Here is a 26,416-nt window from a genome sequence, read left to right as displayed (position 1 = left end):
TCTGTGGAAGTTGCAAGGTGATTGAACGGACCAAATTTAGACATGAATGCATGTTTTAAGCCACAGTGTTTTAGACAAACACTATAATTTTTCCAAGAATCATGACAAAAAAATTATTGTATGTTAATATATACATAGTGTTCCTGTAGCTCATTTGGTAGAGCATTGCACTATCAAGTGCAAGGTTGGGGGTTCAATTCCCCGGGAACACATGATAGGTAAAAAGTTATAGCCTGAATGCACTGTAAGTCGCTTTGGATAAAAGTGTCTGCTAAATGCATAAATTAAATTTAAATGTATTTTTAAATTTAATTAAAAAATGTAATATACATACACACGCACACATATACTGTATATCCTCACACACACACACACACATATATAAGAGAGAGAGAGAGAGAAGATACATACTATAATGCTCTACATATTATGACAGGTCGTGACCTCGTTGACTGTCTGTAATGGTTGCATTTAACGGTCAGGAGAGGGTAAAGCCCTGGGGGAGATAAGAGGGCCAACACTTACCCTGCTGTTATAGATGACGTGCTGACTAGGGCAGCTCTTATCATGAGTGCAGAGCTCATCCTTCACACACCAATGACACGGCCACATACTGCTAACACACGCCATGCACCTGCAGCAGATCACATATGATACCATTAATGTGAAAATGTATTTTATTAGTGGACGGTCAATACATGGGGCCATATATAAATCTACTCAAATTATAATGTTAGTCACGGCTGCACCGAGCATAATCTGATTGCAGCTTTTGCCAAATTTTTCACCCTAATCGCTGAGACTGAATTATGATTTATGGAGTTATAAAGAGAGATATCCAAAATCCCTTTGATTTTAATAGATCAACAAAATGAAACAATAATTTTGAACCTGGCTTAATCCAATGTTCAGATTTCGGTTCTGGAAATAAATGCAAATTAGTGCTTACTCCTGTAAAGGTGAACTGTTGTATAGAAGCAAGGTTGCATAGTTCAACTACTTAAACTTGTGTGCATATATGCTTACGGTGAGGTTGCATTGAGCCGTCCGAGTGCTTTACAATCATAAAAGGTGATATTTGTATGCGAGATGGTCACGTCTCCAAACTTCAGAGCCATTCGTACAGATATGTGATCTACAGAAAAACAAATTGTCAGCAAATGACATCATAAACAATATTTCAAACTTCCTGTTTTGACCTAGATTTTCCACCTTGAAATGTGAGTACTCATATTTAATATTTAACATGGATTTAACCATCCCTGCACAGTAAATACTATACTGTATACGCTAGAGAGATACTCAACTCATTGTCAGGATCTGTATAAGCTTAAGTACATATTCCCGAGAGACTGACATTTTCTAGTTGCACAGGAGATAAACTAATACCCTATGTCTAAGTAATCCCTGTAACCCAGATTCAATGTCAGTAAAATCAACAGAAGTGTCTTTAAATATCTGCAAATCCATGGCATCGCACATTCACAATATGCATGCAAACATATTCTAAGAAACTAGTTATCGCTGCATGTGCTTGTGCAGTTAGATAAAACCACGATAGAAAAAAGTATTGTGAGTGTAACAGAAGCATGTTCTCTTGAAAAGAGATGGTTTGTGTTTCATTCCCTTCAGCTCAACAAGTTGTCTGCTGGGATAAAACTGTCTTGGCAATGTGATGGTGTCAGTGTGGCTCACCGTTGCCTGGTGGGCTCGGGGGGAGCTGCTCTGGAGCCGGTGATTGACATGTGATTCTGTTCTCCAGGACAACCGCAGGCTGAGCAGCCAAACTCCCAAAAGCGCAAGATAGAGACTCATCCTTTGACAAGACCGGCAACTGTAGAACTGTGAAAGAGACCTTGAAAGCAGAGCAGAAAAAAACTGATCAGACATTTAATGGCCATTTTAAGAATGTGCAAGGCCATGGTTAGTCTTGTGAATACTAATAAGAGATATTGTCCATACTTTTGTTTGGATGCTGGTGAGGATTTTGTGCTTTACTTGTTAAGAGCAAGGTTTTCACTGTATGTAACCGTCTGTTAGTATTGCATAAGCGCAGATCTGCTGCTAACTGCTCAGTGCTGTAGCAAATCTACAATTCCTGACACATTACAAGAATGTTACTGTGCAGTTGAAGACCTTGAGCGAAGTGTATTGATGCATTTACAAATGAAGCAAGAACTCGAGATGGGGCATATCAAAATTCTCTTAAAATTGTTTTAAACATAGCCAAGAGCCTATTAGTTTGCAGTGCAACCTTAAATATCCATATTATTATCTATTTACTATTCGTAGTCAGATGCAAATGCACTCTATAAAGTCTTTGATTCGAGAAACATTTGGATACGTTGGTGCAAGATGAGGCATCAATATTTTGGTCAATTCTCACAGAAACAAAACAATCTATATTTTCCCCCTCAAAATGATAAGCTCTTATCTTAATGGCTGGGTTTATGCATTTTCCAGGAGTCAGGATGCAACAAATATTCCTTAAGAAGTAGTTTGTCTTTCCACACCAAAAGCGAAAATGCTCTGAAGAGGCACAATATGAGCTGAGCTTATCCGATGTTTAAAATAGAGTTGAGGAGCAGGACTTGGTTTAATGAGATTTCACCATGAAACCCTAAAACGGACAAAATGTTGCTTATTGCAGACTTTTTAAGAATAAAACTCTGATAAAAATGGAAGAGATAGCTTTGACTGCTTTCTGCTTAGTCGCATCATTCCCGGTTAGGCACTGTGTTACATGTCGATCAAGGAGTCTCTTCCTGTCTAAGTGGGCGGCTCTTGGCTAAAATAGGCTGCAGTGAAGACCTCAGACTATAATTTGACAGCAGAGTGAGGGAGGTGATCTGGGATGTAGGTTTGTACCCGTGTCTGCTCTTCTCTGCTCAGGATGGAGGGTTGTAGACTCTCTGTGGACACACACTGGCGCTCACGGCTATAGCTCCAGATCCAGTGGTGAGGCTGAGCGTGCCTTGCACAGTCCATCTTCCGTGTGCATCTGATACACAAACAAACCATGAGATAAGGGTCTGCTGCTTAAAGTGCATGATTTCAGCATTAAAGACGTGATTATCAAAACCAAACAGATGTTTTATTAGCAGTTACGAGCTGTAAAGGCACAGCCCTATTCTGGAAAAGAGGGCGGGGAGCAGCTCATTTGCATTTAAAAAGACATGCTCTAATACAGCGCGTTTCTGCTTCCACTCAAAATAGGCATTTTCAATATGATAATAAATGATCTGTCTGTGGGGTATTTTGAGTTAAAACTTCACAGACACATTATTGGGACAATTACATATTGTAAAAAGGGGCATGAAAGGTGCCCTTTAATGCAACCTTGCTGAATAAAAGTATTAATTTCTTACAGTCCCCAAACCTTTGAATGGTAGTGTAGTATTAAATTATAGGCTCATAATAATCCATAGAACAATCTCAAAACAAAAGGCGTTAATAAAACCCCAAATAGTTGAACCAGTAACACAACTGCCTTTCTGTGGAAGCAGAAGTCGTTGAAGAAATTATAAATATATCTAAAATGATCTATGCAAATGATCTCCATAGGATTAAATGCAATGTTTATGTAAGGCGAAGGGTGCGGCCTGATGGGAAGGGAGTGTTGAAAGAGCAGGCAGTGATGTGTAACAGCAGTCAGGTGAGCTCAAGTACCTGCCCTCCAGCAAACACCAGCCGCAGTAGGGATCTCTATTAGACAGACAGGAGTGGCAGTCTAAATGCTTCTCACACTGAGCAACATGGAGCTTTGTAACCTGAAACACACACAAATCAGAGGCCCTGAGCACCGTTCTCGCATGGAAGACTGAGAAAATGCAAGAGGATGCAACTTTTGCATGAGCGAACAGTGTGAAAACAATCTCCGATTCTGATTGGCTGCCAAGACGAATCCACCGGCAATTACTTGACAATGCAAAAAACAAAACCAGACTTTCATCTCGAGAAAAAAATCTGTCATTCAAATGTTGTTTGTCAAAGTAAACATGTAATCTCTCCTTTGAGAGTGCGCATGTAACAGATGTCCTTTGTTTCAGTTGCTAGCAGTTGAAAGGAAGTTGTTTGTCTCTCATACCTTTCTTTCAGTTAACACGTAGACGTTCTGTTTAGTGGAGTCCAACAGCAGGTCAGCGTTAATGGGACTCTCTGCCTCCACCTCCACTGTGTCATATTTGGTACCGGTACCATTTGCATGCAAGAACACCTGCAATAAAAGTAAAGTGACATGAAGCACAACGTGCCGAAACAAAGCACATGATTTAAGGTATCACTCATGTCTGTAGAACAAATGCTGCAATGCACATTATGCTCTCAAGTTGAATACTTATAATTAGTAGTTTATTCAAAAGCATGAACAAAAGCAAGCATCGCTAATCAATGCTTTCACATACATATGCACATACAAAAGAAACACAAGCTGGCCACAAAGCTCCAGCGAGTTGCAATCTCAGCAGGCCGGTGGGTTTTCCAGCATCTTGCAGGCAGGGGAAGTGATACCGTGGGCTGTCTGTGATAAGTTCTGCCTGAGGAGAATTTTGGGCAGTAAACAAGCTGCTGTTTCAGAGTTTCGCCGTTAATATTTCACACAGCACCAGAGGGGATTGAAGGATGAAAAACTCCAAGTGCGGCTCCCACCACCCCTATCAGCCGACCCAGAGCGCACCGCATGTGACCGGCTCCCTCGGGATCGGTTCTCCCCAAGGCACTTTCAATAAGCATTCAGAACATGTCCTCTCATGCTAATGAGGCAGTCGCTCGCACACAAACACAGACACACACTCCTTCCTGCATGCACACACACAATCACACCACCTCCGGGCCAGACTGGGCCAGCCACGAGCTGTAAATACCCCACATTCCCAGATTGAAAGTAGGCAAAATTGGCAGATCAAAATATATTCCCCCCTAAAAATGGCAAAAATATACAGTGATAGAGCGAACTGAATGTGTTTACCAAGTCTGAATGAATGTTGCACAAGGATCTTTTGCCTGAAGGATCTTAAATGAATAGTCCATCCAAAAAATAAAAACACAAACATTTAGTTGTCCTTTTGTGGTTTATTCCAAGTCTTCTGAAGCCTATAGTTGTTATTTACTAAAAAGTTGAACTGTATAAATTGGCATCAATTACTATTTCTAAACCTGAACTTCAATGCCATTTCAGAGCTGTCAAAAGTAAAGATTTTCTGTAAAATACGACTTAAATGTAGCTTATTTTTCTCATATGGACCACTTTTATTGCACTTGACAGATTTGTAGTCATATAAAAAACATCTACGTCAAGGATATTCAATCTTTCATTCTTTTCCACAGAAGGAAGAAATTAATACAGGCTTTGGAATAATGGGTGGACTATTACTGTAACTGAAACCAAACCCTAGCTTGTCAAGTATAAGGGTTGCTTATTATGCATTTCTTTTCACCTTCCATGACTCATAAAGTGAATTCTACACTGTTCCACCTCTAAGATCACAGTAGCTAAAGACATACATGCACTCTCTTGTCTATCTGCCTTTAAATAGCAGCTTAAATGCAAGTTCAGGCTAACTGTGACATCTTATGTTTTTCTGCTTTGAAAGGTGAGCTTCAAATACACTGTCTCAATTCCAGTGGCCTTGAACTGTAGGCCTCAAACAAAGGATACAAAAGTCTCCAAACTGCAATCCAATTTTGGCAGCAAAAACTCACTATAATACCTCCCCAAAACTTTATCCTGATAAATAATATAACACACTATCTGAACTCTGACTTAACCAACCGATTTTAATAACATAATATTACCATGCTGCTGTAGGGTGGTTTGCTCATTACTGGAGTGTTAGTGCTTAATGACAGATTATGATTACTCCATGTGTTTGCTTTTCAATAAAGGAGTCTTTAATGATGGTAAACAGCCTTTAAAATTCAGTTGTTCATGCTGATTTTTTCCATTATGCTTCAGTGATGGATGGTGGGCCTTTAATGGTTAAGGATTTGTGCTGCTAACACAACAATTTCAGGTTTAGTGCCATTAATGCATGATGCAAGATGAAAAAAACAGCATGTTTTGCATGGCCAATAACAGGTAACAGTAAGCCATACCTTGTGCAGCCTTCCACTTTTGTCTCCTAGCAGTACTATGGTGTGGCCAACTTCAGTCGCTGTTGTGACAGCAGTGATGGAAGGAGTCCAGATGAAAGCTGGTGTGGCATCGAGAGCAATGGCGCTGGCAATGGGACTGGGTGTGTGTTCACCTCCACATGGATACTCTTTCAGCGAGTCCTGCACAACCCCAAAAACATCACATTACCTATATCCATCATCAAATATATTTATCATACACAGTTCATGATTATTACAAAGGGAAAATAATTAGGCATGGGAACGGTATGGAATTCTTCATATTAAATTCAAGCTGCAACCTCACAGCTTGGCTAAAGTGTGATATTTTGGCACTTTAGAATCAATAGTGGTGCAGCAATGGTGCATGAAAACACTGTCAGTACGGTTTAAGAACGGTGCTCTGTCTGCATTAGTGGAAGAATGCAGACTGTAAACGGAGCCAAATGTCATGAAAACCACTCAGTTCCAGAATATTTATACATACCGGTTCTGAATAAGAACCCATTCTCGATACCCAACACATAAACCGATTAAATGCCACGGCAGACAACTTTATTTACTGCACAGAGGACTCAATTTCTGCCTACTTTTACTGACAGTGACAGTAGTGAGGAAATTATTGGGAGAGAGTTGCACTACATTAACCCACACTACCAGTCAAAAGTCTGGACCCTTCAATCTGCAAAACCATCAGATTTAAACGCTTATGTTTGAATTCATGAAATAGCCTAGGTTTGAATATAAAACTGAACATTTATAAGACAAGTCTGACTGTAAAGTGAAAGAAAAGCTGCCAGTAAATGCCCAGCACACAATACTCCTTCAATAATTTTAAAAAGCATCCAAGGATGCGCCTCATTAAGTTGGCTGAAAGAATTTCTGGAGTCTGCAGAGCTGGAATATAGACAGCAAGATGCTCAAATACAAGAGCTGATTTTTTTCATATATATATATATAGTTTTAATGACTTGATATGGAATAAGATATGGAACCTTTATAATAAATAAAAAGGCGTGTCAGTACTTTTGACTGGTAGTTTACGTGCAATGGCATGCACATTTCTAATATAAGCTGTACTTGGAATTCAGTCAAACGATAGATATAAACAATTTAGGAATTAATTAATGTTAAATGTTTTGGAAATAATGAGGTTCAAGCTAATTACATAGACAGACAGCTTTGTGCCCACATGCTTACAATACCGAGACAAAAACCCTGAGAGACAACACATTATGAACAATTAATATCCAAAAATGCGAGTAGAATATTAAATCAGAGCTCTAAAAACTGGATGAGCACAAAGGTTTCCAAAGTCAACTATGAACATTTGGATAATGGCAGAAACATCCTGTCCTTGCTGTGTGCATAAAAAAAATCAATACTAAAAAATCTAAGCTGCTTTTATTATGGTGTCTGTCAAACCCAACCCATCATCTACACATGGCTGGGAATGATTTTTAGATGCACTCTCAGTGGAGCCAGCCGCCGGTCTGTGTTTTGACCTAATGCTATTCTGGAAATGCAGCTGCCAGTGGACGGACAGACACAATACCTCAGCTAACAGACCAAGGGGAGTGGCCACACAGGACAGAGAACAGTAGCACACTATTGAAGTCAAAGGAGGTCAAATACACAAACATCATGCACACCTACTGCTTTGGGAACAAGATAACAGCCATCCATTCTGCAGTACTTCCTATAAATTATTGAGATGGCTATAACTGTTAAATTTGCAACATGAACATCATGTCTGATAAGTCAAAATGAAGAACTTCCTTAATACCTCTTCCAGGATATTGTGCATATAAGCAGAAATTTAGCTTTTTTCCATGCAATTAAATTAACTGAGATTGAAGCATTTAAACTTAAAAATGAACATAAAAGTCTAATAAAAGTAATCAATATGAGTCTCGTGTTATAATACAAGTCTTCTAAATATGATAATGTTGTGTGAGGATCAAAATTTAAGTAATTCCTGTCTGTTGTCCCCATGAATTTCAATGCTTGGGGAAAAAATAACCAATACGAGCTTTATAAATGCTAAGACAAGACACATCTTTGGAACAGTATAAAGTAAATGTTTAAATTATTATAAACATGGTCTAAAACTGATTTGCATAATATCAGCAATATCTGTATTTTTATTTTTTTACTTTCATGACTAGCTCATTAACAGACAGAAGTCATATGAAACGCACACATTAAAAGATGACGTTATTGAGGTCAGAGGTTCAGTGGGCTTCTGTGTGTGTTGGTCACTGGGTTGGTGAGACCAGAGAGGATTTGGGTCAAAAGAACTCAAACCAGCTGCGGCGTTAAGCTGGATTTAACCACCTCCCAGAGGCTACACACACAGACACCACTCCTTTTCATTCCCACGCTCGTACTAATACACAATACCCACTTCCACACCGCAACAGACACATTAATAGAACATTATCCATTAGTCCCCGTACCTCCTTCCCTCCCATTCCTTCACTCTTAGACAAAAACTCTTTAGATTATGCTCTTAGAAATTCTCCAGTACTCATTTGACATACTTAAAACAAACCATAAATTACACAAACCACACTTTACACAAAATTACGGAATAAATGTGTTTGTTAATTTGCACTGCGTCGGTTATGCCATGCGGATTAGCACTGGCGCAGGCAGCTGGACACTAATCTGTGTCAGCACTGAGGCAGCTGCCACTAGGCCAGACTTACACCCCTGTCGCAAAATCTGTCACCAAGAAACCACACACCATGCTGTCTTACATGAAATGGCTAATGGGCTGGTATCTTGTTGCTTCCCTGAGCTATATTCCTACTTATTGCTCTTTAGCCAAGGATTTAACCCTCATTAAAAAGCTGCTACATTCATGGAGCCACTCCCTCCGTCTGCTAAAGGAAAGTCTTTTGAACCCATGTTGAGGTAGGTGGGTACGACTGCCTGAGACTGCCAATGTAAGCAGATACCAAAAAACCTTATTGCCTAATGTTGGAATTATGCTGTTATTTTGGGGGGAGGGGTCTAAAGTGGAACTGATTATGAATGGTGGAAGGGGTTTAGAGAACTACAGCCTGAAAAAAAAAATCAGTTGGATCAGTTGGCACATCAAAGGCCCTTTGAGAACAACATCCTCTTTGAGGAATGACTGCAAAAACAGGCCAACAACTTACCTGCGGGAGCTTCAGACACTTGGAGGACACTTCGTACTCTATATACGCCTTCTCCTGGTTGCTGGCATCTTTGCCCTCCTGTGAATAACACAGTAGCTGGGCACCATGCAGGGCTTTATCCAGCTCCTCCACCTTGTACACACAAAGAGCCGACCGGTCTGTGGGTGTGGGAGTCGATGCCTGCCCCATGGCCATAGCCACAAACAGTGTGGGTTGTTCCCGGTGATAGCCAAGTACAGCGGCCTGTGCCAGATTGTATCCTCCACCGCAGGAAAGCGGCACCTCCACATAAGAGTAGAAATTGGGGTCTCCTTCACAGAGTCTTGAAACGTATGTCCGATACTCTCGTTTGCCCCACACATCGCGCCGAGAGAACACAAAATAGACATAGTTGTTGTGAGGAAAAGCCTTCACAAAGTGGTTGTTGTATTCAGAATAGCTCCCGACAACCAGCTTTCCAAGTTCTTCATGGGAAAATGCTGGTGCAGAGTTTTGGGAAACTGGGGTTAAGCGTCGCATCGTGATTGGCGGGATCCCACCAGGTCCTTTACTGGTGTAGCCCCGCCCAACAAGCATAAGCAGAACATTTTTCTGCTCCACCACCACACCAACCGTGGACACTCGAGGGTCGTTTGCTGCCACGTACTGCGTGTCCACGGGGTTGTCGGTCTTGTACAGCACCTTAGAGACGTTCTCCAAGCTTCGCTTCTCGCAGATGCCCTGCAGGACCGTCCCACACACGATCAGGCTGAGTGGTTTACTTTCATTGACTTTTTCCAGCAACAGAAGCTTGTTGGTGTTATCTGTGGTTTCTGCCTGGGTGCATTCGGTGGAGACAATGGGGGGTAGGCAGTCCGGGCTGTCCAGTTTAGGCCCTGTTTTGCCCCAGGAGAGCAGCTGCAAGTCTGGGGAGAGGTGATAGAGCAAATTGACCGCCCCCACATAGATGTGGCCTGAATGGTTGTCGAGCAGGAGATGATTGAGGCGGGAGTCATTAAGGGTGATGAATGTAGGGGGGCTCTGAAGATGACCGGGGGCCAGAGGCAGTACCAGAGGCCACCACAAGATGGCGAGGAGCAGCAACAGGGGAGCAACAGCTGGCATGGCACCCCCTCACCTGCTGAAAGAGATAGAGATCAAGAAGAGAGTAAGAGAGAGAGGGCAGGTTGAGAAGAAGCATGCATGAAGAAAGAGAATTCAAAATGGAGGGGCAGGGTGAGAACGTAAACAACAGGGAAAGAAGTTAGTCAGCAAAGTCAAAAAAAGTGGAGGCAACGTGCATGAAGGAAGTTATGGGGAGGAAGCAAACATCCAGGAGAGGACAGTAAGGAAGAGAGAGAAGGGCATGGAAAGTTGAGTAACGCATGAAAAAGGAAGGAAGAGAGTCAGAAGGCAAAGCAAGATAGTCAGTGTTAGCGGAAACCAGTGAGTAGAGGTGATTCAGATGGGTGATAGAGAGAGAGAAAGAGAAAGATTTAGAAAAAGAAAGAGTAAGAGAGAGGGGAAAAGAGAGAGAGAAGACAAATGTTAAGTTAACAGAAAAACACCACAGAGAATACCTACTGCTGAACATCACCATGCAGCACAAAGACTATAGTCTTCAAACACATTCTTTTGTTCTTCAAAGTCCTGCCACCTTCACACAGTCAGGCAGTGAAGGATGCTTGAGTGAGACTGCCAGGCTTTGGTCAAGTGCAATAAAAGACACGCGTCTGAGACCAAGAAACATGCAATAACACTGGAGTTTACTTCAGAAAAGTCAGAACGCCAGCTGACGAGCAGTATATATGCAAGACTGATATGCGGCTGATAAAATGTACCAAAGTGCGCCAGACGCAGGTTCCTGTTATCATTAAAATCCTTTGCTGGTGTTTGTGTCAGCCTCGGGGTGTCTGACTCACTGTTTACTGGCCGATCCTGACTGTCATAAGATGACATGAGAACACATGGTGTGTTCCTCAGAATTATCGAGACTTGAGATAGAGAGACAGGAAAGAGAGGAAGAGGGTAAGTTGTGAAACAGAAAGAGAGAGAGAAAGTGTGTGGAAAAATTTGAGCGCACTGATAAAAAGTAATAGAGATGTGAAGAAGTTAGGTGCTAAATTATGCATGATGCCTGTAGCAGTTGCCTTTCTTGTTTTACTGATGAAACTGAGAAAACAGACACCGCTTTAATCAACCACTCGAAAGTCACAAGCGTCAGCTGTTAGATTCAGTTATCAACCTCTGAACAAAACTGAGAGAAAATAAAGAATCATCTGATGCAATAACACCTAGATTGCCATTGTCTTCAGAAAACGTGTGGTGCATCCCATGCAGAACACAATGCTATAATTCGTTGCTATTGCTACATATTCAGTTCAGTTTCTTTTTGTTTTGTTTTTTACTTGTTGGGATGTAGTTGCTAGGATATTCTGGGTGGTTGCCAGGGAGTTAATATGCAATTGCAAAGCTTTCACAGTTTTTAGCTTGATGTTATATGGCTGCTAGGTGGCCCAAGACAAAAACCTACATACTTTCTAAAGAAAACGAAAAAACCTTGAACAAGGAAATAATAGTTTTGTGGTTTGACCTGAGCTGGTCTTAGCTGGTTTATCTGGAGTTAAATGGCAAGTGTGCTTCCCAGTCTGACCAGCAAAAATAAATGCCCCAAAAAAACTCATCTAAAACTAGACAACAGCCTGACCAGAAAATTTACATTGGTCCAATTCTGCAACGACTTGCTCTATAACTTTCACTAGGGCTGCACGATATATAAAAATTATCGAAATATCGCAAATGTAAATATCGCAATATGGATATTGCAAAGGTGTGCGATATCTGAATAATTGTAATAATAGGCTAATTGAATCAAACCGTTGTAAAAGGTCAACGTTTTAGTTTGACGCATATAGCAGAGAATTGCTTGATGTTAAAAAGAGTTAAGTGCTATAAGTTGCAGAAAACTACACCTTGCCATCTCGCCTTGTGGTCTGTCTCACATCTGAAGCACACGCACGCACACACACACACACACGCACACATTTCAGATGGTGTGCGAACACAGAGTTGATTTATCTTTCGCATCTCCTCATGTTTGAACAGACCCATACCCACAGAACTACAGTTTCGACGATTATCCCCTCAAACACAGTGGGTTATGTTTTAAATGAATATAAACAGCTGTAAGAAATCAGATGCGTTTCATTATAATGGATCCGTGTAGTCGGATTTAAAGTGACAGCAGCCTATAAATACGTGCTGCTGAATATGTCACTAATGTTAATCAAACAACAAAACAGCTATAACGAAGACTAATCTAAATTTAATTCATACAGCGAACACTTAATTATAACATTTCTGTACCTGAATAATACTGTTTATCTATGGTTGTGTATAACTTTTTTTCTTTTTCTTTCTTTTTCCTGACTGTTCACTTGCCTTTAATCATGTTTGAACTTTCCAAGACTAGTTGTTGCTGTGGTATATGAAGAAGTGCTTAAAGTGTATGGAAAGCAAAGTTACAATGATATAAAATTAGTGTCATACATCTTTTTGTTTGTATGTTCACACTGATGTTAAAATTTCATTTTCTGATTTGTGACATTACTTTTTATGTAATGCTAAAGCACTGCTGGTCACTTTCAGAAACTATAGTGATTCTTTCTTTTCCAAGAAAGAATATGAAACAATTTGCTTATATATCATTTTAAAACTTTCAATATTTTCAAATATAATTGAAATTGATTTTACACACTATCACATATCGAATATCGCATTTTTAACAAGGTATCTCATATCGTATTTATCTTAAATATCGCACAGCCCTAATTTACACATATTAATTTGCTCTCTTTTCAGAACTAAATTGAACTCCACACAGCACAACTCTTCTCATTAAGACACACAATTTGAGCCATCATTCACATCCATAGCACAAGTAGTGCGAGATGAGTTACACACCAAGGTATAATATTTAAGGTTAGGAGTTCATTCAAATCCCTAAGCCCAAGTATGAGCAATAGTAATAGTTACACTTGCCTTCAAGTCAAGTCTAGATAGAGGCTTGACTAATTTCTGCCAGTACGCCAAACACGATTCCATTTTTGAAGGAGAAAAAGTATCAGAGGACACCGAGTCTCTGAGCAAGAAAGTTATAGAGGGAAAAGAAAGATTCATCTTTAATTCATATCACAGCAGCCAAGAAGTCTTGAGGGCCTAGTATATGAGAGATGAAGAGAAGGAGCAAAGGAGAGGAGGGGAAAAAAAATTCCAGAGAAGCTAGAGTCTATCAGTATGCATAACATTTTACCTCGTCTCCACCTTCAAAGGGTTGGTGGGTGAGAAAAGGACAGTTTGACATGCTGCTGAGATTAGCCACTTCTTTTCAATTAGGCTTTGGATTGGAGAGTTCATGCGCCACCTTGTTTATGAAAGCTGAAAGCTGAACATCGCTTTGTACGGTGTCTCTTGTCTACCTTGCTTAAGGACTCATGCTATCCACGTTTAATGAACATGATCAAAAGGAACGAGCTCAGAGAGCCTACAGACTGCCAGATGATTTGTTTTATCCTTTGTCATGACCAGTTTGGCCAAGTTCTTGCACAACAGGATCTGGAATATCTAAATGATGCTGACTTGCATTCAGAGTGGAAAAAACACTTTTGATAACAAGCTGACATGCTTAGATATTCCCCAGTCAGCACAAAAAAAAGCATTTTAGAGCACTTTTTCAAGTGGTCATATTATAAAAAAAAATTACATTTCCCTTGATCTTTTATTAAAAATTAAGTTCAATATAGGCTATGACACATTTTGATGTTAGGCAAACCAAAGTAGTTTCGAAATGTCATGTTAGTGTTTTTTACTCATTTTTTTATTATTTTTCTCATTAAATTTTCTAAAACTGCACACAACCACCAAATTTAAAACTCATTTTAGTTCAAAGGTTAATTGACAGTTTTTTATAGTTTTCCACATTTGTTTCTGACTACCTCTAAATGTAGTTTGGCATGTGCAGAATTCATCATGGCTACGATGTCAGTCTATATAAATATCAACACCTCTACAGTTTTGAATGACCATGTGAACAAAGCCAGTAAACAAAGTCAGCAAATCTCTATATTTACATTTACAGCTGATGCTTTCTTCCAAACTGATGTACATTGAATTCAAGTCATACTTTTTTTGGCTGATGCATTGCCTGGGAATCGAATTCCTGCTGTTGTCTTTGCTAACAATCATGCTCCATTGTTTGACCTACAGGAACACCTATGAATCACAACAGAGGTCATTTATATTTAGCAGTCTTAAGGGTACAGTAACAAAAGCAGTCTAATGAACTCTACAGTCAGAAAGAGATCGGGAAATGCTTATGACATTCCAAATTCTGACTATTTTTGCATACCTGGTTTAAAATTAAGATAAAAAGTAGGATATCACAGTGGTATCAAAAAGACAATGTATAAAGGCTACATGTATCAGTCTTACATGAATAAATCAGTGAGGCGTTTACAGCCCTAGAGCCTTTTAATAGTTAGAGGGTGTGTCACCACCACCGTATCCTCACTGAAAATCTAACCGAGAGTGGCAAACAGAAGCAAAACGGAGAGCTTGCGATTGAATCCCACCCAGGGTGCAACCATTCCTACACAGATCCACCTAACAGCAGCAGACAGGGTGAGAATGGCACAGAACAAAAGTGTGCTAAAATGGAGCATGCAGGAGGTCTCTTATACTGTCAAAACAGGCAATTTCACAGCTTGAATTAGGTTGAGCTTTTGCAGCATCAGCATTCATCTCCATTTTTCGACTTAAATGGTAATAACTGTTTCGGGGCATCATGGGAGCGAGTGAGAATACACTCCCTATTCACTAGGAAAGAGGAATAGCTACTGCCTTTGTGAAAAAGCTTGGGATATATATTGGAGACGAGCTCTGCCTTACACACGCACACACAAAGAACTGGGACTTGACAAAGGGAGGAAATAAATAGAAGTTGGTTTTGCAGCAAACTATTGCAAAACCATACAAATAGCTATTATACTTAATGCATATTGCTAATAACAGCTTTTGCAATATGTAAACGTTTTAAATAGGGGATAGCATAGTTTATCACCCTGAAAGGTGCAAACCAATTTATGGATAGCCATTTTGATTGCAGGCTGACCATTGTCCCTTGCTGGAACAGTTTGTGCCGCCCCTTTCTTTAGTTTGTGTATGTGTGTACATTCACAATCTATGTAAACTTCCACTGCTGCACAGCAGCATATTAAAACAAAGCACATACTTACTAGGTTGCTACGCTCACTCAACACTCATTACCTCTAGAAAGAGACACGCTAGTAATTATAGTGTGCATGTGTGTCTAATTTCTTTGCTGAATGCATAACACACAAAACACAATATCAGACACAAAGCTTATTAGTACACACAATTCTTCCAGACAGACACACTTTCCACACAGACAAACCCAACAAAAAATGAAGGACATCACACAAAGCATGCAACTGGCACATCCCAAAAAAAAGAGTGAGCCTCTGTGTGTGTGTTAAAAAAAAATGGGATGAGCTTCAGAGGCCAAGATTCCTCAATGGGGGTGAGCCAACAGACAGACATACGAACCCCACCCATGCTGTGTGCTTGCGCTATCAGAGGAAGAAATCGCTTCGGCAGGCTTGACATCTGACAAAACGTCTCCGTTAATTTAAAGCAGTCTGAACTGCTGTCTGAACTGACGGAGACAATATAGTCTGGCTGCAATACTTAGGTTTTGGTGGGCACAAATACCATTGACCTTAAAGATGCATCCCTAAAGTATTTAGAGATGTCGACTGATCAATATTGATTTTTAAATGACTTCACAATTCCCCCCCAAAACTGAACACTTGGTTACATCCTTCAATCTAATGGAGTGTTCATGCAAAGTTCTGCATGTACAAGCAGATGCATTCAAATTCATGATTGCTTATCACGCCCTTCTAGAAAAGCTCGATAAAAATAAGCAAGTCATGACATTTGTGACTAATTGGATCATTTCCTTGTGGTGTGAACTTCTCAGATGAGAAGTTGGCTTCACATTCGAGTCTGTATGTTCCACACAAAGAGGGCGTAGGTCGGGTGAGTGGTCACAGCAGGTGGGGGCAGCAAGATTTTGAGTGGAAATTAACCTGGAAATCTGATGTGACACAAAGCATCTTGCGACATGCACCACTGCATCAAAACATCAAACATCATTTAAATGAATTCATAAAGCATCTAAAAAGTGTCTGATTTCATAAGACAATGCAAGTAGCATGTAGTAAATTAATTGGATAGTCCAGCCAAAATATACATTCTTTCAGCACTTACTCACTTTTATGTCGCACTAAACATGCATGACTTATTTTACACTGCAGAACACAAAAGATGACAAGGTAACACTTTACAAAAAGGTCTCATTGGTTAATGCAAAACTAACATACATTTGGTACAGTATTTAACTACAGTTCGTGTCAGCTCAGGTCCATTAATTAATATTAACAGATACAACTTCTGATTTGAATAATGTATTGGTAAATGTTGAAATCAACAGTGACTAAGATAAATAAATGCTTTAGAAGTATTAATCATTGTTAGTTCATGTTAACTAATGTAGGAACGTTATAGTAAGTGTTACTAAAGATATTTTGAAAAACAATTAAATTGGAGTCTACTGACTTACATTGTACACTCTCAGGAAAAAAAAAAGGTACAAAAGCTGTCACTGGGGTGGTGCCCTTTCAAAAGTTACTAATATGTACCGTTTAGTTACAAATATGTAAACCTTAGTTACTGATATGTTCTACTAATATGCACCATTAAGGGGTAAATATGGTACAAAGGTAGACCTTTTGAAAGGTTACCGCTCCATTCACAGCTTTTGTACCTTTTGTCTGTGCATATATTAATCAAAAAAGACTTGATTTCAAAAGACTTCAAAATATCTTCTATGTTCTACAGATGAAGGAAAGTCATCAAAGTCATTAAATGCAGATATAATTATCATATATGCCTTTAATTACCACACCATTTAAAAGCTTGATTAAAAAAGCAAGCCATTTTTGACTTAAGTTCTCAAAAGGTAAGATCACATTTGCATCGCATCACACAAAGCAGATCGGGCACAGATTGGTGGGGTTGTCGCAGCAGGTGAGACTGTGGCATGCTTACGCAGGTGTCAGGGTGGAAATAAACCTGGAAATTCAGTGCGAGACAAAGACAAAGCATCTCACAACACGCATCATGTCTGGTGGAGATGGGCACATCGCAGAGCTGCCGCTGATTATTACAGTGTTGGCTCTTTGAATGCGTACCGAGAGTGAGAGTGACTGGGATTTACAAGTCTCTTTGATGCCAGGCATGAAAGTGTCAGCACACCAAGTGTGTGTGTGTGTGTGAGCGTGCAAGAGAGTTTGTGAGTGTGTGTGCCTGGGGTGTGCAGTGGTTAATCACCACCTCTGTGTGGAGGGAGGGTGGGCAAGTTCTCATTTCCATACTCTACTCCCAAGCAGGAGGGGATGATACTTTGGGAAATATGGAACTAGAGAGAGAGAAGGTGGGGAAAATTGAAAAAAAGAAGAGAACGGCAAAAAACCAACAGAGAACGCATCTGGCTGTTTGAAGAACACAGAGCGGGAGTGTGATAAAATATGCCGATTAGTAAAGTAACCTCGTGCATATTTCATCTCTGACAGTTGTATGCTACTCGGGCCCCTAATATTTTATAGAAAAGACTCGCCGCTTCGTATTTACTCAATCTATTCTCTCTCCCGCCGCGCTAACTCAACTATCTTTATATCTCTGTTGCAATCTGTCCTCTGTTTCCAGCAAAGCCTCCTCTCCTCATCGCTGCTTTATACTCTCCAACCGAGCTCATGAATATTTTGTGCATATTTCACGCATGCTGCTAGATATCTGATATCATCAGGGCGTTTTGGCGAGGAGAGCAAGAGGTTAGCAGTGCCGTTTAGGTCCTGCAGGAGTTTTTACTGGAGAAAACACGGCCGCGGTCGAACCGAGTGAGTCAGGCAACCAATCATCTAAGGCTCCCTGTAATTATCACCTCTCTGAACAAACAAATATGATGACATCTTATTTTGATGGTAATGAGCAGTAATGGCCACAATGGGAGATATGATGATGCTCAAGCAAGCTTCTATCAAAGGCGAACTCTGTGAAACTGCAGGAAAATGTGGCTCTTTTGAATGCAACCTACAGGTAATCACAGTAAACCTTTTTTTTTTAAAGTGCCATTTCAATTTGACGCTGATTGAATTCAACAGTTCTGGCAGGTTAGAAAGGTGCACATCTATATTCATAAGCTGGATGAGTGTGAGAAGTGCATCTACTCTCTGTGAATTTTAAAAACAGTTCTGGAACCATCAACCGTATGATGATGATTATTAGGTTTCACCCTCGGCTCTCATTTTCACACCGGCAGACTCTCTCACTTCGCAAGCGGCCCACACTGCTTTCATCACCAGCTTGACAAGCATCTGTGTGCATAAAAATGCAACACTAATTATTTGATGGGGGCAGATAAACACGCTCACTCCAGTGAAACTGACAGGAAGGAAGCTGCCACTAAATTCACGGGCTACTTTGTACATTACACACCCTATTTAATAGCTGTTTTAAAGGCTGAAAACAACAACAACAAAACAAAAAAAACACAGCTGTATGTTTTGTCTGCCCAGCTCAGGGAGCATAATAATGACTTTGAATGAAGGTTCCCTAAAGCGTTTACAAGCCAAACATTTTACAAGATAAGGACTGCCTTTGAAGAGGGAAAGAAAATGCAAATTCGCAGGAGTGCAATTTCAAATTAGAGACCAAAGGGAGGAAAAACTTGTTTGTGGATACCGGGAACACGAAACAATAAAAGAATGTCAACACGAGCAGCAAATTACACCCCCCATATGCTGAACGCAAGGTGAAACCCACCACTCCTCAGGGACTAAAAGGGAGGAGGCGTTTAGAAAGGAGACAATGGAGTCATAACAACGGGGGGAGTGCGTGAAAAAAGAAAGAAAGCGTGAAAAGAGATGCTCGGGTTTCATGAAACTTGGTATGGCTCGCTGAAAAGACACAATCCCGAGCGCGACTCCTAGAGTGGCACGCCACACCTCCCGGAGGAATAGTACAATAACCGCAAGCTGCTGATACAGAGGCTGGAAACCACTGAGTAAATATGTGATTAAACATCTAGTTATCTTCTAATTAAGCCTGAATACATTAGATCCACTCCACAACAGGTTAGCGTGGCATTTGAGGTCTTTGACTAGTCTCCATGAATTAATTGGAGATTAGGATGTCAATGCAGCTGTCTGATAATATTATTTCAGATGCAATGACATTGATGTGATATCATTTATCTACATTGACAGACTAAATCAGTCCCATTAAAGTTTTATAAACAGAGTTGAATGGAAACAATTAAAGAAAAATGAAAGGCATTAAATAACAAATGTAATTAAGACAGCAATTCCCATTTAGTTTAAAAATGTTTGCAAACTACACTTAGACACTTAAAAAAAGATTGTGCTTTTCATGTTTCTTTTTTTTCTATCAAAGTGAAGCTTGTTAGAGCTTGAAACAGAATGCAAGAGCAAAAATCAATGAATACTCTCAGAGGTCTGTCAACCTTCTGAAAGGTTATTAAATATAAACAGAACATACTGAACATCGAGCTGAACACAAAGATGCATTAAGTTCAGTGCTCTGATGGTAAGTTATGAAATACTAAATGAGATTCCTGTCAGGTAAATGAAAACAATACATTATTCCTTATCACATTAGCCTAGTTAATCTAATGAACTCAAGATCATAAGAACTTCTCCATTGACATCCACAATACCTTAATGTAACATTACCCTATACATTTCCCTCAGAAACAAAGTATTTTTTTTTACCTAAAATGTACTTATTTCAATCTTTAAACAGCAAAAGATGATCACCGCGTGTTTTTCAAAGCATCTACATATTAACAGATTCAGCGCTCAGTATCCAAAAACGCAAAAAAAAAAAAAAAGTTTCTCAGCGAACTGTGCTACTCACTTCATTCAGCGACACTGCGTTTCATCCCCTTTGAAGTCAAAGCGAAAGTCTTGTTAATTTTTAAAACAACAACAAACCAAACGTTTGAAAGTGAACCCGGTAAATCCCATTATGCGTCTGCTACATTGTTGTGAAGCGGCTCAGACTCCAGCGAGCAGCGCGAGCGGCTCTGGGGGAGTGGGCGGGACTTTCCGAACGTCATGAAGCAAAGCGCTTGTGGAGTGGGCGGGGCTTGTCCTTACGTGAGGGAGATACTACAGGTGAACACAGACAAAACATTTTGCTTTTATATCTGCATTTTAGGTTTCATACATTACTTTTTTTTGTTGTTGTTGATGAGGCAATACAAAGCATTTCATTTTATTATCTTATTTATGATTATTACATTTAAATATTATTTGTATCATCATCAGCATTACTGACTTTCCCCTCACAGTATTTATTGTGCTTATTGATACTCTGTGTTAATGCGTTTTCCTTTTCATTAAAGGTGCTCTAATCGTTTTTAAGGAGTATCAAACATAATGACACAGTATTATCTGACGGATATCACTAAAATGATTATACTATTGAGTGATATTTTGCCAATTAGAAAATGTAATCAATCAAAAACACTCTGTGCCTGTCAATCAATTCGAGGGCGAAGGGAGAGTGCTTTGGTCTGAAGTTAGAAAAATGGCTGAAATTAAATCATTAACAGCTCCTTTAATGAAAACTTTTTTTTTTTGCATTCTGACTTAATCTTAAAATATGCAAATTAAGAATAATAATAATACAAATCTGCATTTATCAAAAGTGATTTAGATCCCACAGAAACCATCACAACATTTTTCAAAAGATTTATTATACAACATATTTAGGGACACATTTGGATATGAACATGCATTTTTTCAAAAACCCATTTAAGAATTATGAGAATTATCCTTTAAGAAGCAATATTTAAAATTAGTGGTCTGTGCATGTGAAAATATATGGAACATCTGTATATTAACGGTTTCTTAAATATAGGCTGCTAACCAGTTCTAATGTAATACATTTTTGTAACATTTTAGCTCAAGTAACATGTCAGAGAATCAAAATTAAATCCAACCAAAATTTTTAATCCACCCAAAATCACCACTTAAGTCTGCAGTACCTCCCCTTAATATTTAATGCTGGCATTCGGGCATGAACTGAAGCACGCTGCATTTAAAGGCACATGTCGGGTGGATTTGGGGTGTTGCGGGGGGAGGCAGGGACACGCCTCTCCGCGCCGCAGCTGGAGAGAGCAGATGGGGTTTGACACCCGTTTGTTTCAGTTGCACCGAGTTTTGACACGGATACTGTCGGGTTCACACAATACCAATTGAAACGAATGCAGATTTCTCAAACGCACCGTCTTTAATAGATCCTTTGCCATCCGCTGGCCTTTATTTGTTAAATGTCACCCAACTGTGACATTTCCCACGGTGTCAACCTACAAGTGTTTTAAAAAAGGGATGCATTTTAAGATACTAAAGGGAAAATCATAAGTGCAACATACACACATACACCTTTTTTTTTCCATCAAGAAGAAATCAACTAGAATCAGATGTGAATCTAAACCGGGCCTTGTATAATTTCGTATTACTTAACTGTAGTGCAGTACTGTATGAATGTGTGTGTGTGTGTGTGTGTGTGTGTTTTATACAGTACTTACAAATTTTTTTGTCCATATTTACCATGGTCTTTTTAGTTTTTGTGACTGTCTACAACATGTCACTGTAATTTCCTGAAAGAACTGGGTTTTGTCTTTATCCATTGCTATGAAATCTGCTAAAAATACAATAAAGTTTACTTGGTGTTATTTTGTATGACTGATTTACACTCTTTAATATTTTTTATTTGATTTAATTCATAGTCGTTTTAGTAATTTTTATATTTTTGTTCATTTTTAAATGTCTACATATTTAATAAATTTAATCTAATACTGTATTTACTTTTAGTATGTCAAGTTAAACTAAATGAAAATGAGAATAAAAAAATATTTATGCATTTACTTTTTTTGCTTTCATTACAATTTGAATGTTTTTCTAATTTTATTGTGTGTCGTCATATATTATAATTTTTTTTTAAAACATATATCTGTTTTTTTTCTTCGTTTTAGTTATTTTAGTACATTTATTTAAACTAAACAACTGGCACCTTGGCAAAGCAGAAATTAATGTTTTTTTCTTCATTATGTATGTCTATATAGTTAGTTTTTATTAATTAGTTTGAGTTTTTTTGTTAAAATAAATGAATATAAGAAATGTTTCCATGGTAACTGGCTCAAATAAAACAAGTTATTTCTATTTTATTTAATTTTATACAGTTTATGGGTTTTGTTTTTGTTTTTTTTGTTTTTTATGGTTTTAGTTTTTGTTAACTATAACAACCCTGCCTCACACAAAAGCACAAAATCTCCTTGACACAGCAAAGAAATGATAACGGCTCATTGTATTTAGTCAGAGCTGGAGAAGAAAGCGATAGAAAAAGCAAGAGAGTCAGTGAAGGGGAGAGAGTTGAGAGAGAAGGGCTCCCCAGCGGGTTTACTGATGAGCAGGCATGCGGGGAGACTGGGGGGGCTCAGCTGGGGCTGTTTGCCCAGCAGTGAACACCCGTCATCAAGGAGCTCATAAAATATTAATCCAGCACACAAAGAGGGGAAGACGACGGACAGAGTGACCAGAGAAAGACTGAGTGAGAGGGAGAGAGACCGATGCAGGCTGAGCGTAATGAATGGACCGAGAGGGAGGGAAGGAGGGGGCCGTGGGGTGAAAGGGTGACATGCAGTAATTGGGGGGAAATCTGCGCGGCGGTGGGTGGAAACCATTATTGGCAGGTGGAACAAAAATGGACGCATCCCTGAAATAATAAAGCGAGGGGGAGGAGAGCGAAGAAGAGATGCGGTAAGCAATAAGATGAAAATTGGCATGCATTTAATTACAATTGCTTTAAAATAAAACCGAAGGGAATTCGAAATAGCAGCGTGCTTCCGACTGCGGAGGACCGAGTTTGGAGGAATGGGCTCGGAGCGTATGTTCACATAAGAAGTTTTGGCAGGAAGTGCAGCACCCAACAGTTGTCTGTTTACACTCCTGGAGCCAAGGACTGGGCCCACAACAGAACAATGCTGATTTGTTAGGAGGACTCGAAGCGGCTCTTCATGTCCAAATACACCCTGGCACACAAGGACAGACGCTGAATAGAGAGCACGCACACATCCAGACACGCACACATGCACATCCACACCGGATCAGACATCAATACATATCCAGAGTGTTAATATTCCGGAACAGAGGGAAAAGCTCTTAGGGATGCCTGAAAGCAATAATCCATTTTATTCAGATAGATGCCTGTGGGATGCGTGTCACACTAGGGACATTGTTTAAAGTTAAAAGAGAAGCCTATGGCTAGAGCAAATAAACAAGGTTTATCTAAAAACAGGTGATTTAATGTGCTGGCTATGCTCTGATTAAAGGATTAGGTTACCTAAAAATAAAACTTCTGTCATCGTTTACTCACCCCCATGTCGGCCCGATCCCGTATGTTGATATTTTTAACACAGCAGATGCGACTGTCAAAGTCATGCACTGGGTTTGTGTGAGGTACAGGCAAAAATTTCAGAATTATTTGTAAAAGAAAATAATGTAATACTACATAAATACTTAGAAAAGGTGAGTTAACCAGTTGCAATATTCTGAGGGGCGATGACGTTAGACAGCTGCAGTCCAGGGCAAATTTACGTACATTTATGCATTTGACAGATGCTTTTATCAGAAGTGTAAATTTTAAGTTCATGTTTATGAACTGAACCCATGACTTTGGTGTTACTAGCATCATGCTACACTATTTGAGATACAGTATTGCAATTATAAATACATAATTAAGGATTTCCCCCCTAAGTTATATGGACAACTTTTTTTTTTTTTTTCAGTAATGGAACGGTTTATGTGTGGAATGAAAAACTTTCAAAGAAAAAATATCAGAAAAATTGACTTTCATGTGGATGAATTACACCTTTAACTCCACCAGTGTTTCGGAAAAGTTAGAAAGAGGAAATCCTCAGCAGATTAATAGGACAGGATGAGAACATGGACTTAGTCTCTAAATAAAGACCTCATCAGCAAGTTTGTGAACCTTGTGGTTTGCCTGGTGATGCCAAATGACTCAAAAAAGCAGTTCAGATCACACCTCATGCACTTTGCAGAACCTGTGGCTGAATCAAAAACAAAACACTGACATTTACTTGCAAAGCAAAACCACACAGAACGAGCATCAGAGAGACACCGCGTAGGAGTACGCAAATGAGTGATTTAAAGACACTCTTAAATGTAAACATTTTACTTTAGTATCATTGATATACTATAGCTTTAGATTCATTAAAAAAAATTACACACACATATATACATTATATATATACACATATATTTATATTCTGATTCACTTTCATTTTAAAGTTTTACAACAGAGTTTTCACATAAAATTGTTTTTATTATTTTTTATTATATTTGCTACTACAAACATTTTTGTATTACAAGTTTTCTCAAATGCCATGTTTGAATATGCAAATGAGCCACTGTATCATTAAATATGCTCTAACATGCATTCATTGACACCACAAAAGCCAGAAAAAAATACATTGTCAACGCGTATTTAGGAATACAATGTTCTATACAGTTAGGAAAACAAAAATAAAAAAAACCTTCTGTAAAAACCTTTAGAATTAATAATATAGGAATAAGGAATAAATATAGGAATAAAACTGGTCTATGGCCTTTAAGGATATGCATTGTCATAGAAATCTACAGATGCAATAAATTAAATACCTAAAAGTCTATTTTGCACGTTTTCTACTTTTTTTTTTTACTGCTTTAGTTACTGATAATAACCCTGCTGAACAACTGAATAAATGAGTGAAAGCAAGAAAGCGTGCATGCATGTGCCCATCTCTATTGCTGGCAGAAAACAGTCTCTCACAATCAAGGGCACACAAACTTCAGTCCACATTCCTCCCTCATTCCCAAAAGTCACTCCTCAAAAAACGTCACAGAAAGCCGCTTTGCCCACTTAAGTGCGCAAATTGCATGCCTATTACAGTATCAAAGCAAGACTTGATAAAGATGACAGTATGTGTGTTAACGGAAGCGCCGTGACCTCCCTGCATGTTGGACGCCTCTCGTCAAGGCCTGAATGGCGCTTCTATGGCTGGACATGACCGCTGACCTCTTTCTGCTGCAGAGTTTCCTTTTTACATGACGAGCCAAATATCCAGCTCTCTCTGCGCTCTGAGTGGAATAATAAGTCATTGCTGGATTCCCGAGCACTTTTTGTTTGCGTTTCAGTGCCAGAAGCCCCCGAGGCTACAGAAGACAAGAAATAAGTTTTCCTGCACCTCACGCGCGATATTAAAGTGTCCTCTTCGGAACGCTTCGTCACAGCAGTTGGGATACATTAATTGACTATGAATTGAATATATGAATAATTGATGTGTTGTAGCAAATTTGAGCGGTAGGAGAAAAAGCAGAAAATGGGACTAAAAAAAGAATAAATTAAGCGACTTTGTGAAGTATGAAACACAAACGCTTTGAAAAAGCCAGATTAAAACAAGGGGAATACGTGCAACTACACTTTAACATCGTCTGATGAAAATGTGTGCTTTGCATGTGCAAAAGGTATTCTGGGTGGTTGCTAGGGTGGTTACTAGGCAAGTCCACCCTCAGGTTTCTATGATATTCTGCTCTCTAGATATGATTTGGGTGAACTTATGGGATTTTTTTTTTCCACAGTTTTATTGTTCACCAGGGAAAAAATCTAAGTTTTATTGCTTAGGAAAGTACTGGCACACCTTTCCTCAACAGAGTGCATGATTTGAGGTATCAATCACGTCTGCAGCACAAACTGTGGGATAAACTGCACCATTAAAGAACACTAATTTGTGATTTGGGTGTAATTTTTATGCATTTTAAAGTTAAAAAACACATTATGTTCTACATACTGTATGTTATTGTTTCTCCCCTATGCCTCGTCTTTCTGAAACGCGTAGATTTTTAGGTCTGAAAAGGCAGGTACGCTGATTGGGC

General features: G+C 39.3%; 1 protein-coding gene across 5 annotated transcripts in view; it reads right to left on the bottom strand.

Moving 5' to 3' along the window:
- The window catches only part of LOC127963421 (plexin-B3), a 67,497-nt gene that overhangs the window by 19,954 nt on the left and 21,127 nt on the right, over positions 1-26,416 (bottom strand). Inside the window, exons 1-9 of one of the 5 annotated variants that reach the window (XM_052563329.1) lie at positions 20,334-20,494; positions 9,279-10,398; positions 6,094-6,273; positions 4,088-4,216; positions 3,670-3,770; positions 2,869-3,001; positions 1,696-1,855; positions 1,027-1,135; positions 526-634 (exon numbers count right to left, since the gene is read on the bottom strand). In XM_052563329.1, the coding sequence (XP_052419289.1) occupies positions 526-634; positions 1,027-1,135; positions 1,696-1,855; positions 2,869-3,001; positions 3,670-3,770; positions 4,088-4,216; positions 6,094-6,273; positions 9,279-10,382 (2,025 nt within the window). In that variant the 5' untranslated portion in view covers positions 10,383-10,398; positions 20,334-20,494. Of the gene's footprint in view, positions 1-525; positions 635-1,026; positions 1,136-1,695; positions 1,856-2,868; positions 3,002-3,669; positions 3,771-4,087; positions 4,217-6,093; positions 6,274-9,278; positions 10,399-10,841; positions 10,861-20,333; positions 20,495-26,416 lie in introns of those variants that run through there. The other 4 variants (XM_052563331.1, XM_052563332.1, XM_052563328.1 and 1 more) reach the window with 4 other exon arrangements.

This window comes from Carassius gibelio, chromosome B8, assembly GCF_023724105.1.
Source record: "Carassius gibelio isolate Cgi1373 ecotype wild population from Czech Republic chromosome B8, carGib1.2-hapl.c, whole genome shotgun sequence".
Taxonomy (NCBI): Eukaryota; Metazoa; Chordata; class Actinopteri; order Cypriniformes; family Cyprinidae; genus Carassius; species Carassius gibelio.
The sequence above is the reverse complement of the archived record's forward strand: the minus strand, read 5'-3'. Positions and strand labels throughout refer to the sequence as shown.